This window comes from Lactuca virosa, chromosome 9, assembly GCF_052849685.1.
Source record: "Lactuca virosa cultivar CGN04683 chromosome 9, Lactuca_virosa_CGN04683_v6, whole genome shotgun sequence".
NCBI lineage: Eukaryota > Viridiplantae > Streptophyta > Magnoliopsida > Asterales > Asteraceae > Lactuca > Lactuca virosa.
The window spans coordinates 35,108,231-35,128,081 of record NC_136434.1 but is presented as its reverse complement, the minus strand read 5'-3'; the positions used below and the strand labels follow the sequence as shown (position 1 = coordinate 35,128,081).

Below are 19,851 nucleotides of genomic sequence, written 5' to 3'. Positions count from 1 at the left end.
TATGCATGGATTCTTCCAATGGTATGGATAAAGCATCCTTGTGGCATTGTCGTCTTGGACATGTCAACAAGAAACGCATAGCCCAACTCCAAAAGGATGGAGTGTTGGAGTCATTCGACCTTAGGGAAGATGACACATGCGAGTCTTGTTTGATTGGAAAGATGACTAAGTCACCCTTCACTAGTACGTGTGAAAGGGGTGAGGGTCTATTGGACCTCATACATACCAATGTATGTGGACCGTTTAGATCAACCACGAAGGATGGAAACCGCTTCTATGTGACTTTTACCGATGACTATAGTAGATATGGGTATATCTACTTAATCAAGCAAAAGTCAGAAACATTTGAAAAGTTCAAAGAGTTCAACAATGAAGTGGAGAATCAATTGGGCAGGAAAATCAAGATGCTTCGATCCGATCGAGGAGGAGAGTACCTAAGTCTTGAATTCCACGACTATCTCAAGGAGTGTGGAATAGTTTCACAATTGACACCACCTAGGACACCGCAGTTGAATGGTGTGGCAGAAAGGCGTAATCGAACCTTGTTAGACATGGTTCGCTCTATGATGAGTCGTGCTTCACTACCTATCTCTTTTTGGGGGTATGCCTTAGAGACTGCCGCCCATATCCTTAACCGAGTCCCTACTAAGAAGGTTGTCAAAACACCTCACGAGATGTGGACAGGGAAAGCTCCCTCGTTAGCACATATCAAGGTTTGGGGTTGCGAGGCTTTCGTAAGACGAGATACTCACGACAAGCTCGAACATCGTAGTGAGCGATGTATTTTCATCGGCTACCCGCAGAAATCCTTTGGATATCTCTTCTATAGACCGAAGGATAATGTTGTCTTTGTTGCGAGGAGAGGAGTTTTCCGAGAGCGAGAACTCATAAGCCAAGGAGACAGTGGGAGGCAAATCGAGCTTGAAGAGATTCAAGAGTCGATAGATGAAGGAACCTCTACCGCTGGCACTCAACCCGAGGAGGAAACTCCGGTTGAACCGATTGACGAGTCCTTACCTCTTAGACATTCCGAAAGAGTTAGAGTTCAACCCCAGTTTTATGGTTTTCATATTACTACCGAAGGGGACACGTATATTAGTGATGGTACACTAATAAACCTTGACGAACCTAATAGCTATAAGGAAGCCATGGCAGGCCCGGAGTCTGCAAAATGGAAAGAGGCAATGGACAGCGAGATCCAATCCATGTATGATAACCAAGTTTGGAATTTGGTTGATAATGTGCCCGGACGTAAGACCGTTGGGTGCAAATGGATCTTCAAGAAGAAGACCGACGTGGATGGAAACGTACACACGTATAAGGTGCGATTGGTTGCGAAGGGCTTTACTCAAACTCCCGACGTTGACTATGATGAGACCTTCTCACCAGTTGCGAAGATAAAGTCTATTAGAGTGATGCTAGCTATTGCCGCGTTTCATGATTATTTGATTTGGCAAATGGATGTCAAGACCGCTTTCCTTAATGGGAAGTTGGCTGAGGATGTTTACATGGCTCAGCCAGAGGGGTTTGTGGATCCGAAGCATCCGAATAGAGTGTGTAAGCTTGAGAAGTCCATTTATGGACTTAAGCAAGCGTCTCGCAGATGGAATCTTTGCTTCGATGAGAAAGTCAAAGAGTTTGGATTTGTACGAAGCGAAGATGAATCATGTGTATATGTCAAAGCCAGTGGGAGTATAGTAAGCTTCCTCGTTTTGTATGTTGATGACATACTTCTCATAGGAAACGACGTCCCGACTCTGCAGGAGGTTAAGTCCTGGCTCGGGAAGTGCTTCGCTATGAAGGACCTCGGAGAGGCTTCCTATATTTTGGGAATAAGGATAGTAAGAGAACGAAGTAAAAGACTAATAAGACTTAGTCAGAACACTTACTTAGATAAAGTACTGAAACGTTTTAGTATGGAAAACTCGAAGAAGGGAGAATTACCGATACAAAGTAATGCCAAGTTGAGTAAGACTCAAAGTCCGAGTACCGAAGCTGAAATAGCAGAAATGAGCCGAGTACCATACGCTTCCGCAGTTGGCTCAATCATGTATGCTATGACTTGTACTCGCCCTGATGTAGCCTTTGCTTTGAGCATGGTTAGTAGATATCAAGGGAACCCTGGCAGAGCCTATTGGATTGCGGTTAAGAATATCCTTAAGTACCTTCGGAGGACGAAGGAATGGTTCTTAGTCCTCGGAGGGAGTGATGACTTGAAGGTGCGAGGGTATAGTGACGCCAGCTTTCAGACCGACAGGGACAACTACCGTTCGCAGTCGGGCTGGGTCTTTACCCTGAATGGAGGAGCAGTAACTTGGAAAAGTTCCAAGAAGGAAACCGTAGCTGATTCAACGTGCAAATCAGAGTATATTGCAGCGAGCGAAGCGTCGAAGGAGGCAATATGGTTGAAGAACTTCATCTGTGATCTTGGAGTTGTACCTGCCATAAAGGAGCCCATGGAGATTTTCTGTGATAATGAAGGAGCAGTTGCCTTGACCAAGGAACCGAGGGATCATGGTAGATCTCGACATATCGACAGAAAATATCACTTCATTAGACATCGTGTAGAAGAAGGAAAACTCGTAGTGAAGAGGATATCATCAGAAGATAACCCAGCAGATCCGCTTACGAATGGACTGAGTAGGGTTAAGCACTTGCAGCATGCTAGGAGTATTGGGCTAAAGGATGATATTAGTATAGATTAGATAGTGTTAGAAACGTGTAATAAATAAATGTAATTAACATTTGATGATTAAATAAAGGAGTATTATTTATGAGTAATGTTACTGTCTTATGTTAATTGTTTAGCTATTGTTTCACTTTGCATGTTTTGACTTCCAGAATAATTGAGTTTATTAAGAATAATCGAATTATTCAAATTGTCCACAATCGTTCATATGTTGGAAGTAGGTATGAATGAAGATTGTCATGAATTGGTGTGCAGATTGTCTAAATGGTATTAGACATAGCAAAAGGTTGCTGCAACGTTCATGAGTGCTTATGAACTAGTTTTGAGCATTGGAACAAACCCGCGCTTGCTGGAATCACCTTATGGAATGTGATAAAAAGGGTGATCGCAAGACGATAATATCATATGGTCTTAAAACCTAGATATATGGTTTGTTATTTGTTAGTTGGTTGTACATTGATAATGTGAAACCGCATCAGTAACTTGATGTTATAAAACGCATTGTTGTGTATAGTTGATTAATGAATAAGTAAATGCATATAAGTCGAAGTTTATCTGTTACTTTTATCCTAAGAAGGGTAAAAGCGATATCTCGGCCGCTCGATGATTTGATTTGACTTATGTGCCGGGCCCGGTCAGAACTAAATTGATGTGTTCGATTAAGTTCTATGTCAAATAAATCGGAAATCTAGAAACCAAATGCTAGACTAATTGTTCCATAGAATTGTCAGCATGATATCTAAACAGAGGACTGTACGATCCCTTATCTAAAGGACAAGATTGATTAGATCAGAGTTTGACAGCGTCTTTGAGAGCTACGATTGCTAATCGGATTGTACTTGTGCATATAGTTACTAGACTTATCCAAGTGGGAGACTGTTGGAATAGTGTCTAAGGCTGCAACTATATTAGGCAAGTATTTGACCCGGTTGTGCATGGTCCTTTTGGGTTGCCTTCACCATAGCAACTTGATAGAATGATTTATTATGAGAGAAAGAATATTATTAATATATTATTATTTGATTAATATAAGTCATAAATTAATTAAGAATTAATTTGGTGACTTAAAGAGATTAATTAAACAAAAGGGGTCTAAACTGTCAATTGTTTGATAGTTGCACTTTGGGCTATAAATCCATTATGGATAAGGGGGGACGATTTCTAGGGCTTAGGATAGGCTTAGAATTCGTCCAAGGCTTATCATTAGGGTATTGGATTGCTTAGGGCTTAAGTTATCTAATTAGGGTTTAAGGGTGAAACCCTAGGAGCCTTACAAGTATAAATAGACCCTTGAGGGCAAAGGAAATCGGCACTTGTTCATAGGAAAGAAACCCTGGCCGATTTTCTTCCCTCTCCTCTCTCTCAAATCATCCTCCTTGCTAGTTGGTGTTTGTAAGCCATTAGAGGAGTGACAATTGTGACTCTAAAGCTCCAAGGACAAGAAGATCAAGCAAGTGATTCAAGGTAAACTTCTAACTCTGTTTTGTATTGTTATTATACTATATTAGCCATTAGAAGTCTTGGATTCAATGCAGGTTTAATTAGAGAAACCTAGATCCAAGCATTAGGGTTTGCATGTGCACATAGGAATGTTCATATGGCCAAAACCCATCACCTTTTACCCCAGGTATGGAGTTGTGGTTATAGATTGGATCCCAATTGTTAATTGGGTGTATTATTGATATTGGTAGTTCAGGAAGCCGTCAGGGCATCAGCTAGGGATTCTTTCAACGAGCTTCTGCAGTGCGAGGTGAGTCTCCCCACTATATCCATGGGTCGAAGGCACCAATGCCGGCCCATTATGTGTTATATGGAATGATAGTTGCTCTGTGATATGTGGTATGCTAGTTGTCTCTGTGATACTTTCATGGAAGACCCGGGGGTAGCCCGTGGCACCAGGATATCAGACCATAGGGGGAGCCCATGACATTCTAGGTAAAGACCATGGGGGAGCCCATGACATTCCAGATCAAGACCATGTGGGGGAGCCCATGACAATTATATGTATGTGGCATGATATTCTATGGTTGTACGTTTATGGTATTTCGGGGAACTCACTAAGCTTTGTGCTTACGTTTTCAGTTTATGTTTCAGGTACTCCAGTTTTCAAATGAAATAGCTCGGGATGATTGCAGGGCACACACCACATGTTTTCCGCATTCTGTGAATTACTCTGATTTGATAATGTTTTTGTTAACTCTTGGTTACCTTGGTCTCATTAGAAAGAAATGTATTAACGATTTACTAGTTAAAAAGAAAAAAAAATGTGTAATGATTTTTAGGGCGTTACATAACGTCCTGATTTTCATAACAAAATTTTCATTTTTATTTATTTAATTAAATCAGAGTATACTTAAATCATGCGGAAAACATGATGTTAATGCACGTGTGTACAATCAAGTCTTGCCCTTCTCACGATCCGAAAAAAATACTTGAAATCATTTGTAAAAACCGAGTAAGCACGGAGCTTAGTGAGTTCCCCATAATACCATATACCACATTACATATACATGCATACAAACAATGGCTCACGACCTTTCACCGATCCATCGATAATATACAAACGTCTTATGACCTTTCGACGATCCACCTATAATATGTGTATTTAGACTTACGGCATGCTTGTCATTTCGTCGCCAACACACAGGTCTATAAGCTCCCGGCCTATCGTCATTTTGTCGTCAACCCATATTCTAACCGTAATGAATAATTCAAGTACGATAATAGTTAAGCACATGGAGGCTATACTTTTGGATCTACTGTAACGTCCCAAAACCCAGAACCAGAAATTTTTGTTTTTATATATAATAAAAACATCAACCAAACGTATTTAACAAAACCATAAGGAAATCATAGTATATCAATAATCATCCAAAATACATTAGAGTCAATAAAACTGAAATTCATAGTGTCTGTAATGCTATCATCCCGAGTCGTTCCCCTTCGAACCAAGGATACCTAAAACATAAAAAGAAAACCGTAAGCACAAAGATTATTGAGTTCCCCCAAAACAGCCCATGCCATACAAACAATGGGCCTTGCCCGACAACCATCGGGCCCGCCCAGAACAGATCTATCAGTAACATGAGATGGGCCCCGCCCAACACACTCAACAGTCCCAGCCTGGCATCGGGCCCCTCCCGGTACACATACAAACGCATACAATACATGCAAGAGTCACAAAGATAGCTAACATACTATAAAATAATCCAACGGGCCGACATTGGTGCCTTCGACCCACAAGTACTGTGAGGAGCTCACCTCGCAAAGTAGCTTAAAAGTTAACACGCCCTCAAAATCCCACAACTGGTGCTAAACGTCACCTAGATAATCACACAAGGTAAGACCTTAATCTACCTATTAGGACATTAACAGCTGAACAAAATTCCATAAGTCAAATGTCAACCCTCAAGGCCAACAGTCAAAGTCAATAATCAATGTTGACTCCAGCTGACCACCACGGTGTGGTCTTCCTTGGCCACGTCGTGGCTTACACACGACCAAACAATCGGGAAATTCCCAGCCGCCATAGTAGTGACCTAGGACCATGCCTTGGTAGCCGAGGTTCCAACAGCTTAATGCATTAAGTTGTTTGCTTTAATTCCAAGAGCTCCAAAGCTCAGATCTTGTCCAAAATGTGATCTAGAAGGTTAAAGTTTCTAACATTATCCATTAGGACCACCCAAAAGGTCCAAAACCCAAATACCTCAATCCTAAAAGGCTTAACAATGCAAGAACTTAACCATCAAGCACTTATTCCATAAAGTCTGAAGTTCATCCTTTCCAGAAGTGATTCTAGCACCAAAACTAACCTAAAAGTTGGTGCTTTATACACATGCGTGTCCAATGCATGTCTTAAACCCATATAAGGTCAAAATGAGGGTTTATGACCTAAATCTCATGCATGGATTGAAAACTCAACCAAACTTCAGATCCAAGGCACAAATTACACCAAATACCCTAAAGATTCATAAAGTTGCAAACTTTAAGAGATCTCACCATCCCAACAAACAAGAACAACAAGTTTATGGGACAAAATCAAGGTCTAGCAACCTAGCATGATTAAAATCCAGTCTTGGACACTTATAAAGGTCCAGAAGAGTGCTAAGGTGAAGAATGGAGACTTGCTTGCTTGATCTATGCTTCCATCTTCCTCTCTCTTCCTTCTTTAGCTTCTAAGAACACCAAAACTAGCTCAACAATGGAGGAAAGTGATTAGGGTTTTCTTTAGGGCTTGAGGGGGCTGATGGACACTGAGGATGAGCAAACCCTAGCCTCTTCATTCCTTTAAATAGGGAGCAAACCCGGAAAAATTGGGTTTTCACGTTAGCCCTCTACCATGTTGTGGCTAATACCACCACGTCGTGGTCCTCTACCACACTTAAATAAACATGTGAACCCTTAATGCCTCACCACGTCATGGTGGTACCTCCACCACATTGTGGCAATCCTCAAAACGGTAATTTAATTATGAATAATATACCTCAAGATCCGGGCGTTACATCTACTATTAGAGACGTATAAGGACTATACTTTCTACCATACTAGCTTCAAGTACATTAACATTAAGCAACTAGAGACTATACTACTAGCTGTTATATCCTAACATACATGGATATATATTGTAATACATAGTATAGTGAGTTTACTCACTTGCTTGAGGTGGAAGTGATGGGTTTTAGCCACAAGAACATCCTATGTGCTCATGCAAACCCTAATGCTTGGATTTAGGTTTCTCTAATTGTACATGCATTCATCAAAGACTTTCTAACCCTAGATCTAGTGATAATAATTCGAAATTAAAATGACCAAAACAGATTTAGAAGATTACCTCTTGTTGCTTGCTTGAATCTTCTTGTCTTCGATGCTTAGAGTCACAAATGTAACTCCTCTAATGGCTTACAAACACCAAATAGCAAGAAGATAGTATATGAGAGAGGGAGGAGGCACAAAAAGTCGGTTCTAGGGTTCTAAGAGAAGCAGTGGCCGATTTCTATAACCTATGGGTTCAATTTATACTGTGAGCAGCTAGGGTTTCAGTCAAAACCCTATTGGATAGCTTAAACATTAAGCAGCCCATGGAACCTTCTGGAATAAGGGCATGGACGAAAATATGATGGGCTCCCATCATAATTTCATTCATCCCTTTATCCATTAGGTTTCCCAGCCCAAAATTCAACTATCAAACATTTGACAGTTTAAGCCCCTTTATTCAATTAGTCTCTTTTAGTCACCAGATTAATTCCTAATTAATATATGACTAATATTAATTAAATAATATGATTTCTCCTTTAATATATTATTCTTATAATATATTAATAAATAATAATATCTCCTCTCTCTCCATAAATTACCCTGTCAAGTTGCTATAGTGAAGGCAACCCAATAGGACCATGCACAACCGGGTCAAGTACTTACCAAATATAGTTACGGGCTTAGACACTAATCCAACAGCCTCCTACTTGGATAAGTCTAGTAACTACAAATGTAAGCACAATCTGATTAGCAATCGTAGCTCTCAAAGACGCTGTCAAACTCTGATCTTATTAGTAACCTGTCCTTTAGATAAGGGATCGTATAGCCCTCTGTTCTAGATATCGTGCGGACAATTACATGGAACATAGTCATACTTATTGTTCAACAGTTTGTTTCTCGATCTCTGATTTGTTTGACATAGAACTTAATTGAACACATCAATTCTGTCCTGATCGGGCCTGGCACATAAGTCAATCTAAATCATCGAGGAGCCCTGATATTGCTTTTACCCTCTTAGGATAAAAGGAACAGATAAACTTCGACATATATGCATTTATTATTCACTAACCAAATCACACACAACAATGCGTTTTATAACATCAAGTTACTGATGCGTTTTCGCATTATCAATGCAAAACCAATTACCAAACAATAAACCATATATCTAGGTTTTAAGACCATATGATATTGTCGTCTTGCGATCACTCGAGATAAATTCCACGAAGTGATTCCAGTAAGTGTGGGTTTATTCCAATGCTCAAATCAAACTCATAAGCACTCATGAATGTTGTAGCAAAATTTTGCTATGTCTAATACATTTTAGACAATCTACACACCGATTCATGACAGTCTTCATTCATACCTACTTCCAACATATGAACGACTGTGGACGGTTTGAATAATTCTTATTATTCAGGAAGTCAAAACATACAAAATGAAACAATAGGTAAACAATTAACATAAGACAGTAACATTACTAATAAATAATACTTTTTTTTATTTAATCGTCAAATGTTAATTACAGTTTATCTATGTTTCTAAACTATCTAATCTAAACTAATATCGTTCTTCAGCCCGATGTTCCTAGTGTGCTGCAAGTGCTTAACACTGCTCAGTCCCTTCGTAAGCGGATCTGCTGGGTTATTTTCTGACGATACCCTCTTTACTACGAGGAGTCCTTCTTCCACCCGATGTCGAATAAAGTGATATTTTCTGTCGATATGTCGAGATCTGTCATGATCCCTCGGTTCCTTGGTCAAGGCAATCGCTCCTTCATTATCACAGAAAATTTCCATGGGCTCCTTTATGGTTGGCATAACTCCAAGGTCTCCAATGAATTTATTCAGCCATATTGCCTCCTTTGACGCTTCGCTCGCTGCAATGTACTTTGATTTACACGTTGAATCAGCTACGGTCTCTTGCTTGGAACTTTTCCAAGTCACTACTCCTCCATTAAGGGTAAAGACCCAGCCCGACTGCGAACGGTAGTTATCCCTGTCGGTCTGAAAACTGGCGTCACTGTACCCTCGCACCTTTAAGTCATCACTCCCACCGAGGACAAGAAACCATTCCTTGGTCCCCCGAAGGTACTTAAGGATGTTCTTGACTGCGGTCCAATGTGCTTTGCCAGGGTTCCCTTGATACCTATTGACCATGCTCAAAGCGAAGGCCACATCAGGGCGAGTACAAGTCATAGCATACATAATCGAGCCAACTGCAGAAGCGTATGGTACTCGACTCATTTCTGCTATCTTGACTTCGGTACTCGGGCATTGAGTCTTACTCAACTTGGCATTACTTTGGATCGGTAACTCCCCCTTCTTTGAATTCCCCATACTAAAACGTTTTAGTACCTTTCCAAGTAAGTATTCTGACTAAGTCCTATTAGTCTCTTACTTTTGTCTCTCACTATCCTTATTCCCAAAATATTGGAAGCCTCTCCGAGGTCCTTCATAGCGAAGCACTTCCCGAGCAAGGAGCTAACCTCCTACAGTGTCGGGATGTCGTTTCCTATGAGTAGTATGTCATCGACATACAATACGAAGAAGCTAACTATACTCCCACTGGCTTTGACATATACACATGATTCATCCTCGTTTCGCAAAAAACCAAAATCTTTGACTTTCTCGTCGAAACAAAGATTCCATCTGCGAGACGCTTGCTTAAGTCCATAAATGGACTTCTCCAGCTTGCACACTCTGTTGGGATGCTTCGTATTGACAAAACCCTCTGGCTGAGCCATGTAAACATCCTCAGCCAACTTCCATTAAGGAAAGCGGTTTTGACATCCATCTGCCATATTTCATAATCATGAAATGTAGCAATTGCCAGCATCACCCTAATAGATTTTATCTTGGCAACCGGTGAGAAGGTTTCATCATAGTAAACTCTGGGAGTTTGAGTGAAACCCTTCGCGACCGATTGCCCCTTGTATGTGTGCACATTCTTATCCATGTCGGTCTTCTTCTTGAAGATCTACTTGCACCCGACCGTCTTACGTCCGGGCACATGGTCAACCAAATTCCAAACTTGGTTGTCATACATGGACTGAATCTCGTTGTCCATTCTTTTCATTTCGCAGACTCCAGGCCTCCCATGGCTTCCTTATAGCTATTAGGCTCGTCCATATTTATTAGTGTACTATCACTAATATACGTGTACCCTTCTGTAGTAATATGAAAACCATATAAATGGGGTTGAACTCTAACTCTTTCGGAACGTCTAAGAGGTAAGGACTCGTCAATCGGTTCAACCGGAGTTTCCTCCTCGGGTTGAGCGCCAGCGTTAGAGGTTCCTTTATCACTTGATTCTTGAATTTCTTCAAGATCAATTTGCCTCCCACTGTCCCCTTGGCTTATAAGTTCTCGCTCTCGGAAAACCCCTCTCCTCGCAACGAAGACAACACTGTCACTCGGTCTATAGAAGAGATATCCGAAGGATTTCTGTGGGTAGCCGATGAAAATACACCGCTCACTACGAGGTTAGAGCTTGTCGTGAGTCTCTCATCTTACGAAAGCCTCGCAACCCCAAACCTCAATATGTGCCAACGAGGAAGCCTTTCTTGTCCACATCTCGTGAGGTGTTTTGGTAACCTTCTTCGTAGGGACTAAGTTAAGGATATGGGCGGCAGTCTCCAAGGCATATCCCCAAAATGAGATAGGTAGTGAAGCACGACTCATCATGGAACGAACCATGTCCAACTAGGTTCGATTACGCCTCTCAGCCACACCGTTCAACTGCGGTGTCCTAGGTGGCATCAATTGCGAAACGATTCCGCATTCCTTAAGATAGTCATGAAATTCAAGACGTAGGTACTCTCCTCCTCGATCGGATTGAAGCATCTTGATTTTCCTGCCCAACTGATTCTCCACTTCTTGTTTAAACTCTTTTGACTTGTGCTTGATTAAGTAGATATATCCATATCTACTATAATCATTGGTAAAAGTCACATAGAAGCGGCTCGCATCCCTTGTGGTTGATCTAAAGGGCCCACACACATCGGTGTGTATGAGATCCAATAGACCCTCACCCCTCTCACAGGTGCCAATGAAGGATGATTTGGTCATTTATCGAAGTAAACAAGACTCGCACACGTCGTCCCTAAGGTCAAATGACTCCAACACTCCATCTTTTTGGAGTTGGGCTATGCGTTTCTTGTTGACATGTCCAAGACGACAATGCCACAAGCATGCTTTATCCAAACCATTGGATTAATCAACACACAACACATCATTTCCTAAGTTATCTACCACCATCACAGTTTCATATATTCCATTACATGACAATGCTTCAAAATAAAATACACCATTAAGATAAGCATTAATAGAACCTTTTTCATTATCAAATGAATATCTAAAACCTTGTCTATATAAACCATGAAATGAAATGATGCTTCTTGCCATATCTGGCGAATAGCAGTAGTTGTCTAAATCTAATCCTAATCCACTATTAAGCATTAAAGAGTAAATTCCGATCTTGGTGACAGGCGACGATCTTCTATTCCCCATGATCAAATTTATCTTCCCATGCTCCACATTCTTATCTCTTCTTAGGCCCTGCAAATCAGAACAAATGTGAAAACCACATCCTGTATCAAGTAACCAAGAAATGGAATGTGATAAATCATTAGATTTAATTGTGTAAATACTTGCGTAGGATGGCTTGATCTTTCCATCCTTGATGGCCTACAGATATTCTGGGCAACTTCTCTTCCAATGCCCTATTTTGTGGCAGTAGTGTCACTCTTCCTCTTTTGGGTTAGAGTTGGGTTTAGCAGAACCAACTTTGGTTCCACTAGAAGAGGTACCATCTTGGGATTTACCCTTGTGGTTGCTCTTTGAGGTAGCCTTCCTCTTCTTACCCCTCCCTTGCCCAATTGCCAAAACAGGGGCAGTGGTTGGAGTGGGAGTTGATGCAACAGACTTATCCTTGAGATTGCTCTCATCAGATCTTAGCTAGCCATGAAGCTTGATCAAGGTGACCTCTTCCTTATTCATATGGTAGGTTATGCGGAACTGGTTGTAGCAGGGAGGCAGGGAGTGAAGGATGATGTTAATCGCCAACTCTTCATCAAAGTTAACATTCAACTTGAGAAGACGATCAACATATCTCTGCATCTTTTGCAGATGAGTGGTAAGGGACTCTCCATTACCCATTCGGGTAGTGATCATTGAGGTGATGATATCATACCTCTCTTGCCTCACACTTTGGTGGTACCGGTCCAGCAAGTCTTGATGCATCTCATAGGGATACATGTACTCATAGGACTTTTAGAGTTCGGAAGTCATTGTCGCTAGCATGATGCAATGGACTTTCATGGCATCACGCTCGTGGGACTCAAAGGCAGCGATCTCTTCGGGAGTAGCAGTGTTCATGTCGATCTCCTTCAGCTCCTTATCTAGGACATACTCTTTGTCATCATAACGGGTGACCATTCTAATGTTACGGATCCAATCGTTGAAATTGTTTCCGTCGAATATCACCCTCCCACACAAGTTCATGAGTGAGAATGAGCCAGAGGAACTCGAGCCAAAAGCATTGTTGTTGTTCATGTTCGACATCTGAAAAGGAAAAGAACAAAGTTTGATTAGACAAGAATCCCTAATTAAACACCCACCATGAAAATAACTTGAAGGTAAGTTAATTCTCCACCATGAAAAATGAAAAGAAGATTAAGTTTTAAATGTATTGAAAACTCCTAGATCCTTTTGAGATTCATTGAACTTTTCAATGGCATGTTTAAATCTCGATATGCCCCTCAAGTTTGTGACTGGGATACCGAGGATCACAAAGCGGGTGTGAATAACCATGCAAATGTACATGGTGCCCTCATTGTTATAGTCACCTATTCGATGTGCCGGTTAACCACACACGCTCCATTGAACTATGACAAACAATGAATCACCCTTTGCCACTTTTGCTTAGACCCAATTAGTATGCCGGTTAACCACACGCACTCCACTAACGTCTTAGCAAGGGTGCAAAGAGTAATTTCATGAAATTGCATCAATTCACTTTGCCTAAAGTAACTAAGATTGAGAATTTTGTAAAAACGTTTAGTTACTTTAATAATTCATTATACTTATTAATGAGAAAGGGTTGCCCTATCCTACCCGTTCGGCTATCGACCCTCCACCAATTAAGGAAGCGGTGGGTGAGAGTGGACACCCATTAAATGGCCATTTTATAGGTCATAACTTTATACCCACTTATAGATCGGCTTCGTGAATGAGACCTACTAATGGTAAGACTAGCATTTTAAGTTATACATATATACATATTATTCTTATAATATTATAAAGTATAAGGTTGAATTTTAAACTTGTAAAATTCTAGGGTTTGAAATTTAAATAGTTCAAATTAAACATTTTAATCACAAAATTTAAATTTCAAAACTTGAGGACAAGTTTTGAACTTTTCAAAACACAAAGGATCAAAGAGAAAATAATTTTAAATTAAACAATTAATTATATGATTATCTAAATTTGACCTAATCAAGATTATTCATAAGATAATTCACCAAACAAATTCAAATAATCAAATATTATCAAATAAGGAATTTATTATTTAAACAATTGGTAATTATATTTTGTTTTGTTAAGGATATTGACAAACAGGTAATAAAATTTAGATTTTATTAAACCAAAACGATTTAGGTAAGAATCCGTAAGCAAAACAGCAAGAAATCTCGAAAATCTTTCTGTCTGACAGCTAAACTCGTCGAGTCTACATTGGAACTCGTCGAGTTCAACCTACTCGTCGACTTCCTCATGGACCTTGTCGAGTTCATCAGGCAGTTAGCATAAAAAACGATTTTAAAGCTTGAACAAATAAACAAGGCATCAATACAATAGAAACCAAACAAAGCTCTGATACCACTGATGGGTTTTAGCCACAAGAACATTCTATGTGCTCATGCAAACCCTAATGCTTAGATCTAGGTTTCTCTAATTGTACATGCATTCATCCAAGACTTTCTAACCCTAGATCTAGTGATAATAATTCAAAATTATAATGACCAAAACAGATCTAGAAGATTACATCTTGTTGCTTGCTTGAATCTTCTTGTCTTCGATGCTTAGAGTCACAAATGTAACTCCTCTAATGGCTTACAAACACCAAATAGCAAGAGGATAATATATGAGAGAGGGAGGAGGCACAAAAATTCGGTTCTAGGGTTCTAAGAGAAGCAGTGGCCGATTTCTATAACCTATGGGTTCAATTTATACTGTGAGCAGCTAGGGTTTCAGTCAAAACCCTAATGGATAGCTTAAACATTAAGCAGCCAATGGAACCTTCTGGAATAAGGCCATGGACGAAAATATGATGGGCTCCCATCATAATTTCATTCATCCCTTTATCCATTAGGTTTCCCAGCCCAAAATTCAACTATCAAACATTTGACAGTTATTCAATTAATCTCTTTTAGTCACCAGATTAATTCCTAATTAATATATGACTAATATTAATTAAATAATATGATTTCTCCTTTTATATATTATTCTTATAATATATTATAACTCATAATATCTCCTCTCTCTCTCTCTCCATAAATTACCCTGTCAAGTTGCTATAGTGAAGGCAACCCAAATGGACCATGCACAATCGGGTCAAGTACTTACCAAATATAGTTACGGGCTTAGATACTAATCCAACAGGAAGATCCTCAGGAAGCTAGCTCATGGGCAAATGCTTCAGCTTATCCTTTTCAAACTACCTAAGTACGAATATTATTATGCATCAGTATTCGTTTGTATTTATGTTATTTCCTAGATTCCATAACAGTCTCAATGAATACATTGAGATCTATCAAATAAAGAACAACCAGGTAAGATCATATCATAGGTAGGGTCCATTTGATATACAAAGTATACTGTTTTGACATCCCACTGTAAACACCTCACTAAATCTAGCCTAGACATCATTCTTGTAAGTAGAGCAATCAGTATTATGACTGGAATCACTGATAAATCTTATTTATACATTCATAATAACGATTCTGAATATAAATATAAGTTACAATTAAAATGTGGTAAATGCAGCTTAACTTATAAATTTTTTTGGCGAAAAGCCAGAAAGTCGGGGGCAGAACTCCGACCCAAAAGTTTCTATTTGTTTAACTCCTCGATGACTCAAAGTCTCGCTAAAATACTCTAAAAAACTTAGAAATTGATTGGCTCGAGGCCAGAGAAGGAATTCCATATCATTTGGAAGATTTGGGAATGAAATGGGTGGTCGTGCCATAAGCCAGGGGCACACCGTCCCGAAAGATGGCGTGTTCGGTTCTGGTTGGTACCACGTGTTCGATTCTCGTTGGTCCACATCCTTAGGTCGCTACTGCCTCCGGGCCAAGCCACGTGTCACCATTTTGTGGCGTCACGTGTCATGCTCTCAACGTGTCATGTCATTGTGTCGTTCGGAAGACTCAACCACCGTCTTGCCACATGGCACGATGTGCTCTCAGGCCGCCATGTCATCATGTCAGGTGTTTTCTTGAAATCTACGAAAAGCAATAACTTTCTCATATGAGCTCCATTTCAAGGTTCTTTATATCCATGCGTAAGTAATTCTGATTACTACAACTTTCCTTTAGACCTCAACACCTAATTCCCACTTTATTTTTAAATTCATATTTTTATAGAGATTAGACTATTAAAGTCCGTGCGAAAATCATAACTCCTTCATATGAACTCTGTTCCTTACTGTCTCTATATCGACGGATTCGTATTTATGAGATCTTCAACTCTCGTTTACATTGTTTTGGCTAACAATCAACTGATCTAAATTTTGATTTTTGTATCGCACACAATTGTACTGTGTCACATTGAAACTTTGAAAAATCATAACTTCCTCATACAAAATCAGATTTTGACGTCCTTTATATGCATGATTTTGCTTTTATGATTGTTATTACTTTTGTTTAGATTACTTAGACTAATAAGCAACTAATCTCCGATTCACTTTTTAGACACGCTTTGTCGTATAGGGTGAACACGAAACTTCGAAAAAATCATAACGTATTTATTCCTAGTTAGATTTAAGCATTCTTTATATCTACGAAAACTGAATTGACGTCTACTACATGTATTATGATGATTATTTTGGCTAAAAATTAATATATTTCCACTAAGAATTTTATAAACAAACGGTTATATTAAATTCTACTATAAAATGAAAATGATGTGTTACTCAAGTTTGTCTTGAATTCAATTTCTAGGTTTCTGCTAAGGAAACTCTGACTAAGATTAAAATTTTTCAATGCAGACATGAACTTTGAACGAACTTTAACCTTTGGTTTTATTTTGGCCACACATTCAAAAGAAAAATCTTTAATTTATTTGTGTGCCAGTAATAGTCACTTCATCTTTGAAGGTTTTTGGTGAACAGGTAGAGCATAAATAATCAGATTTTTTATGTTTTGAAAAATGAATGCAAAAAATGGTGTAAGGAATTGGATTTTTAATGTTGTAAACAAAATAACATTTACAATTTGTGTAATTGATTCTTATTGCGTATAAATTTCGTAAACCATCTTAATTTTAGAAATTCATCCGATTATCATAAACTGGTATTAGGGTGGAGGAAATCATTCTTTTCCAACTCTCTTAATCCTTTTGCCAAATAAAAGTTCATAACTGTTTTTTTTTTCTTTTACATTTTTTATATCTTTCCTAACCCACTACACAATGAACTTATATTTCTTAACCTTCACAACCCTATCACTTTTGTTTAAAAAATATTAAAACATTTACTAAAACGATAATTGAAATTGTTGATCGATAACTGAAATGGTTAATCGAGTTACTAAAAAGATAATTAAAATTTTAAAGTGATAGTTAAAATCCTAGTGTATAAGCTGAAGCATGTGGTAGAAGTATTGGAACATGTGAGAAAAAAAGAAAGGAAAATGCATGAAACCACCTAGCCCCACCCTCCCGAACCCGTTATACCATCTGCATATTAGTGTATATATTTGTATTATTTGTATAGCCCATTTCATTAGCCCAGTTTGTTAGAATAGCTAAACCTAGCCCATACTCTTTGTATCTTGTATCTATTTATTCTTGAATGTTACGTGAGCTAATTAAGAGAAAATATCATTCTAATACTGCAATACCTTCAACGAACAGGTTTGTTGTCTACGTGGCTACGGACCACGACTGTGCACACTATCCTGCCGATTTGTGGTCGGACATTGTCGTGGTAATTGGTGGTGGGGAGAACGGAAGACCACAACCAATCGACTTCTTCTTCTCTCAGGTGTCAACGTTCTTCTTCTTCTTCTTCTCTCTCTCGTTTGCGTTCATGGTCATCACCAGTACACCAACAATGGTTTGTGGTTTGTGATGGTCCTTATGGTTTGTTGTTCGTCCTAATATAATACGGATGGTTTTACCACACAGAGTTGAGGGACCATTGGTTCAGAACACCCCCCCCCCCCCCCCCCCCCCCCCCCCCAATATGGACATCCTTAAGTTCAGATTTTTTTTTTTTCAAAAAATGAATATGAAAAGTTGAATGCAGAAGAAGACTAAAACATTGACAAATAGGCCGTTTTTTACAATGTTGTGATAGCCGATCTACAGACAAAATTTACTAAATCCAAAGAATATTTACAAAAATCAGCTCTATGAAAGAAAACAGAAAATAAATAGAAAAAGAAAAAAGAAAAAAAGAAAGCGAATATAAAAACATCCGATAGTATCTTTGACTGTTTCCATCACACAGAAATTCTGATGAACAATCCACGTCAGCTTACCAAACTTCAACTGTGGGCCCACCAGTTAACCTATAGTCCACGGCGTCCTGAATCCAACGAATGACGCGCAGCCACCTCTTCATCATCATCGGAACCTCCCCACGACGCCGATCTCCGCCCTGACGCAAACCGCATCATACCTCCTAAAGCAGGCGGTGCAGAAGGCGTCTCCGGTTCGCTGTTAACGGGCTTCACAGTCACGTAAATCTTTCTTGAAACGGAATTTTCTGCAGGTTCTTTGACTTTTTCTGAGGATTTACCATTTTTCTTCCGGCGGTGACCTTCAGAACGGAATAACGACGTTATACGAGACATAAAACCAGCTTTGTGTGGTCTACTTGTTCCTGATCGTTGACTAGCAGACTTCTCCGGTTGATTCGCTTGTGCAGATGACTTCCTACGGCTGCGGCACCTCCTCGATCTAACTCTCCCAATACACGAAACCTTCGGCGAAGACGGCTCCGTCACCAGAACCGTCGTCGGAGCCTTTCCGACGGAATTCGACCGCTTCGGAAATAGCCGTATGTTAGCCGGCTTACACTGCCTACGCTTGGATTCAACGTAAGTCATCTTCTGCGTCTTCGGTAATCCAATAATCGCAGGTTTTGATTTCAAGGTCATTGAATATCTCTGCGAGTTCGAATTCGAGCGGCTAGGGTTCACATTCGGATTCAAATTCATTGAATTCGAGTTTCCTTTAGTAGATTCCTTCCGTTCTAAAAAAGCATTCCGATCAAACCAGTCGAATTCGGCGTCCTTCGATAGCCAGAACGATTCCGGCGGAAAATCCGGCGTAACTTCAACTACCGTGCTGTGTGGAATATCCAGATCTTCCGGCGCGTATCCACGTCCATCCGCCAACGTCTCGCAAGTAATCTTCTGATCACCACCGCCACCGCCACCGCCATCTCCACCACCGCAGACCAAAACAAGTGCTTCTGAATCAGCCTGTTGCATTCTAAGGAAGCAAAATCCAATATATAAATTCTGTTTGTTTGTTTGAGTAATGAATATGAAAATAAAGAAAATGAAAGCAAAGGGTTTTATACGAGATGAGATATTCTTTTTAAATTTTAAATTATTTTCTCTTTTCTCCGAGCGTGACTTTTGCGTGTCTACACTTCTTTTCTCTAGAAGTTTAGATTTTGCTCCCACCGTGTCACAACTCACAATAGTTGTATGTAATTTACATTTTACTTTATTACAAAGTATTTTATTTTATTTATTTATATAAACTATTAAACAAAGTGCAATAAATACTGAGTTTTAGAAGTGAACCAAAAAAATGTTATATTATGTGAGCATTAAAATAAAAGAAATTCTGTTTTTGATTGAAGTAATAAATTATAACGATTGAAGTAATGAAGTGTGTTCCTCGTTGTCTCCAAGTGTTTCTAAGTAAGAGATTATGTCATCTTATCTAGACATATTATATTTCTAAAACTGAATCTTGGTTTACTCGTTTCCTCATTCCTTAGCAGCCACCATCTACATAACAATATTAAATTAGAACTCTGATTAAAGAACTGGATTCGGTTGTTGGATATACTCCATTTATTGTTATTTATTTAGAAAAATATTTATTTGTTTAGTTTATGTATTTAATGACATAAAAGAACCGACAAGAGTTTAATTGGATGGTTAAGTT

The 19,851-nt window shown here is 39.3% G+C and overlaps 1 protein-coding gene across 1 annotated transcript; it reads right to left on the bottom strand.

The window, feature by feature from the left end:
- Positions 1-17,963: 17,963 nt before the first annotated feature.
- Positions 17,964-19,201, bottom strand: LOC145135569 (uncharacterized). Its single transcript, XM_079069827.1, has one exon. It carries the CDS (start codon positions 19,158-19,160, stop codon positions 18,234-18,236), a length of 927 nt encoding a protein of 308 aa, XP_078925953.1. The 5' UTR covers positions 19,161-19,201; the 3' UTR covers positions 17,964-18,233.
- Positions 19,202-19,851: the final 650 nt, after the last annotated feature.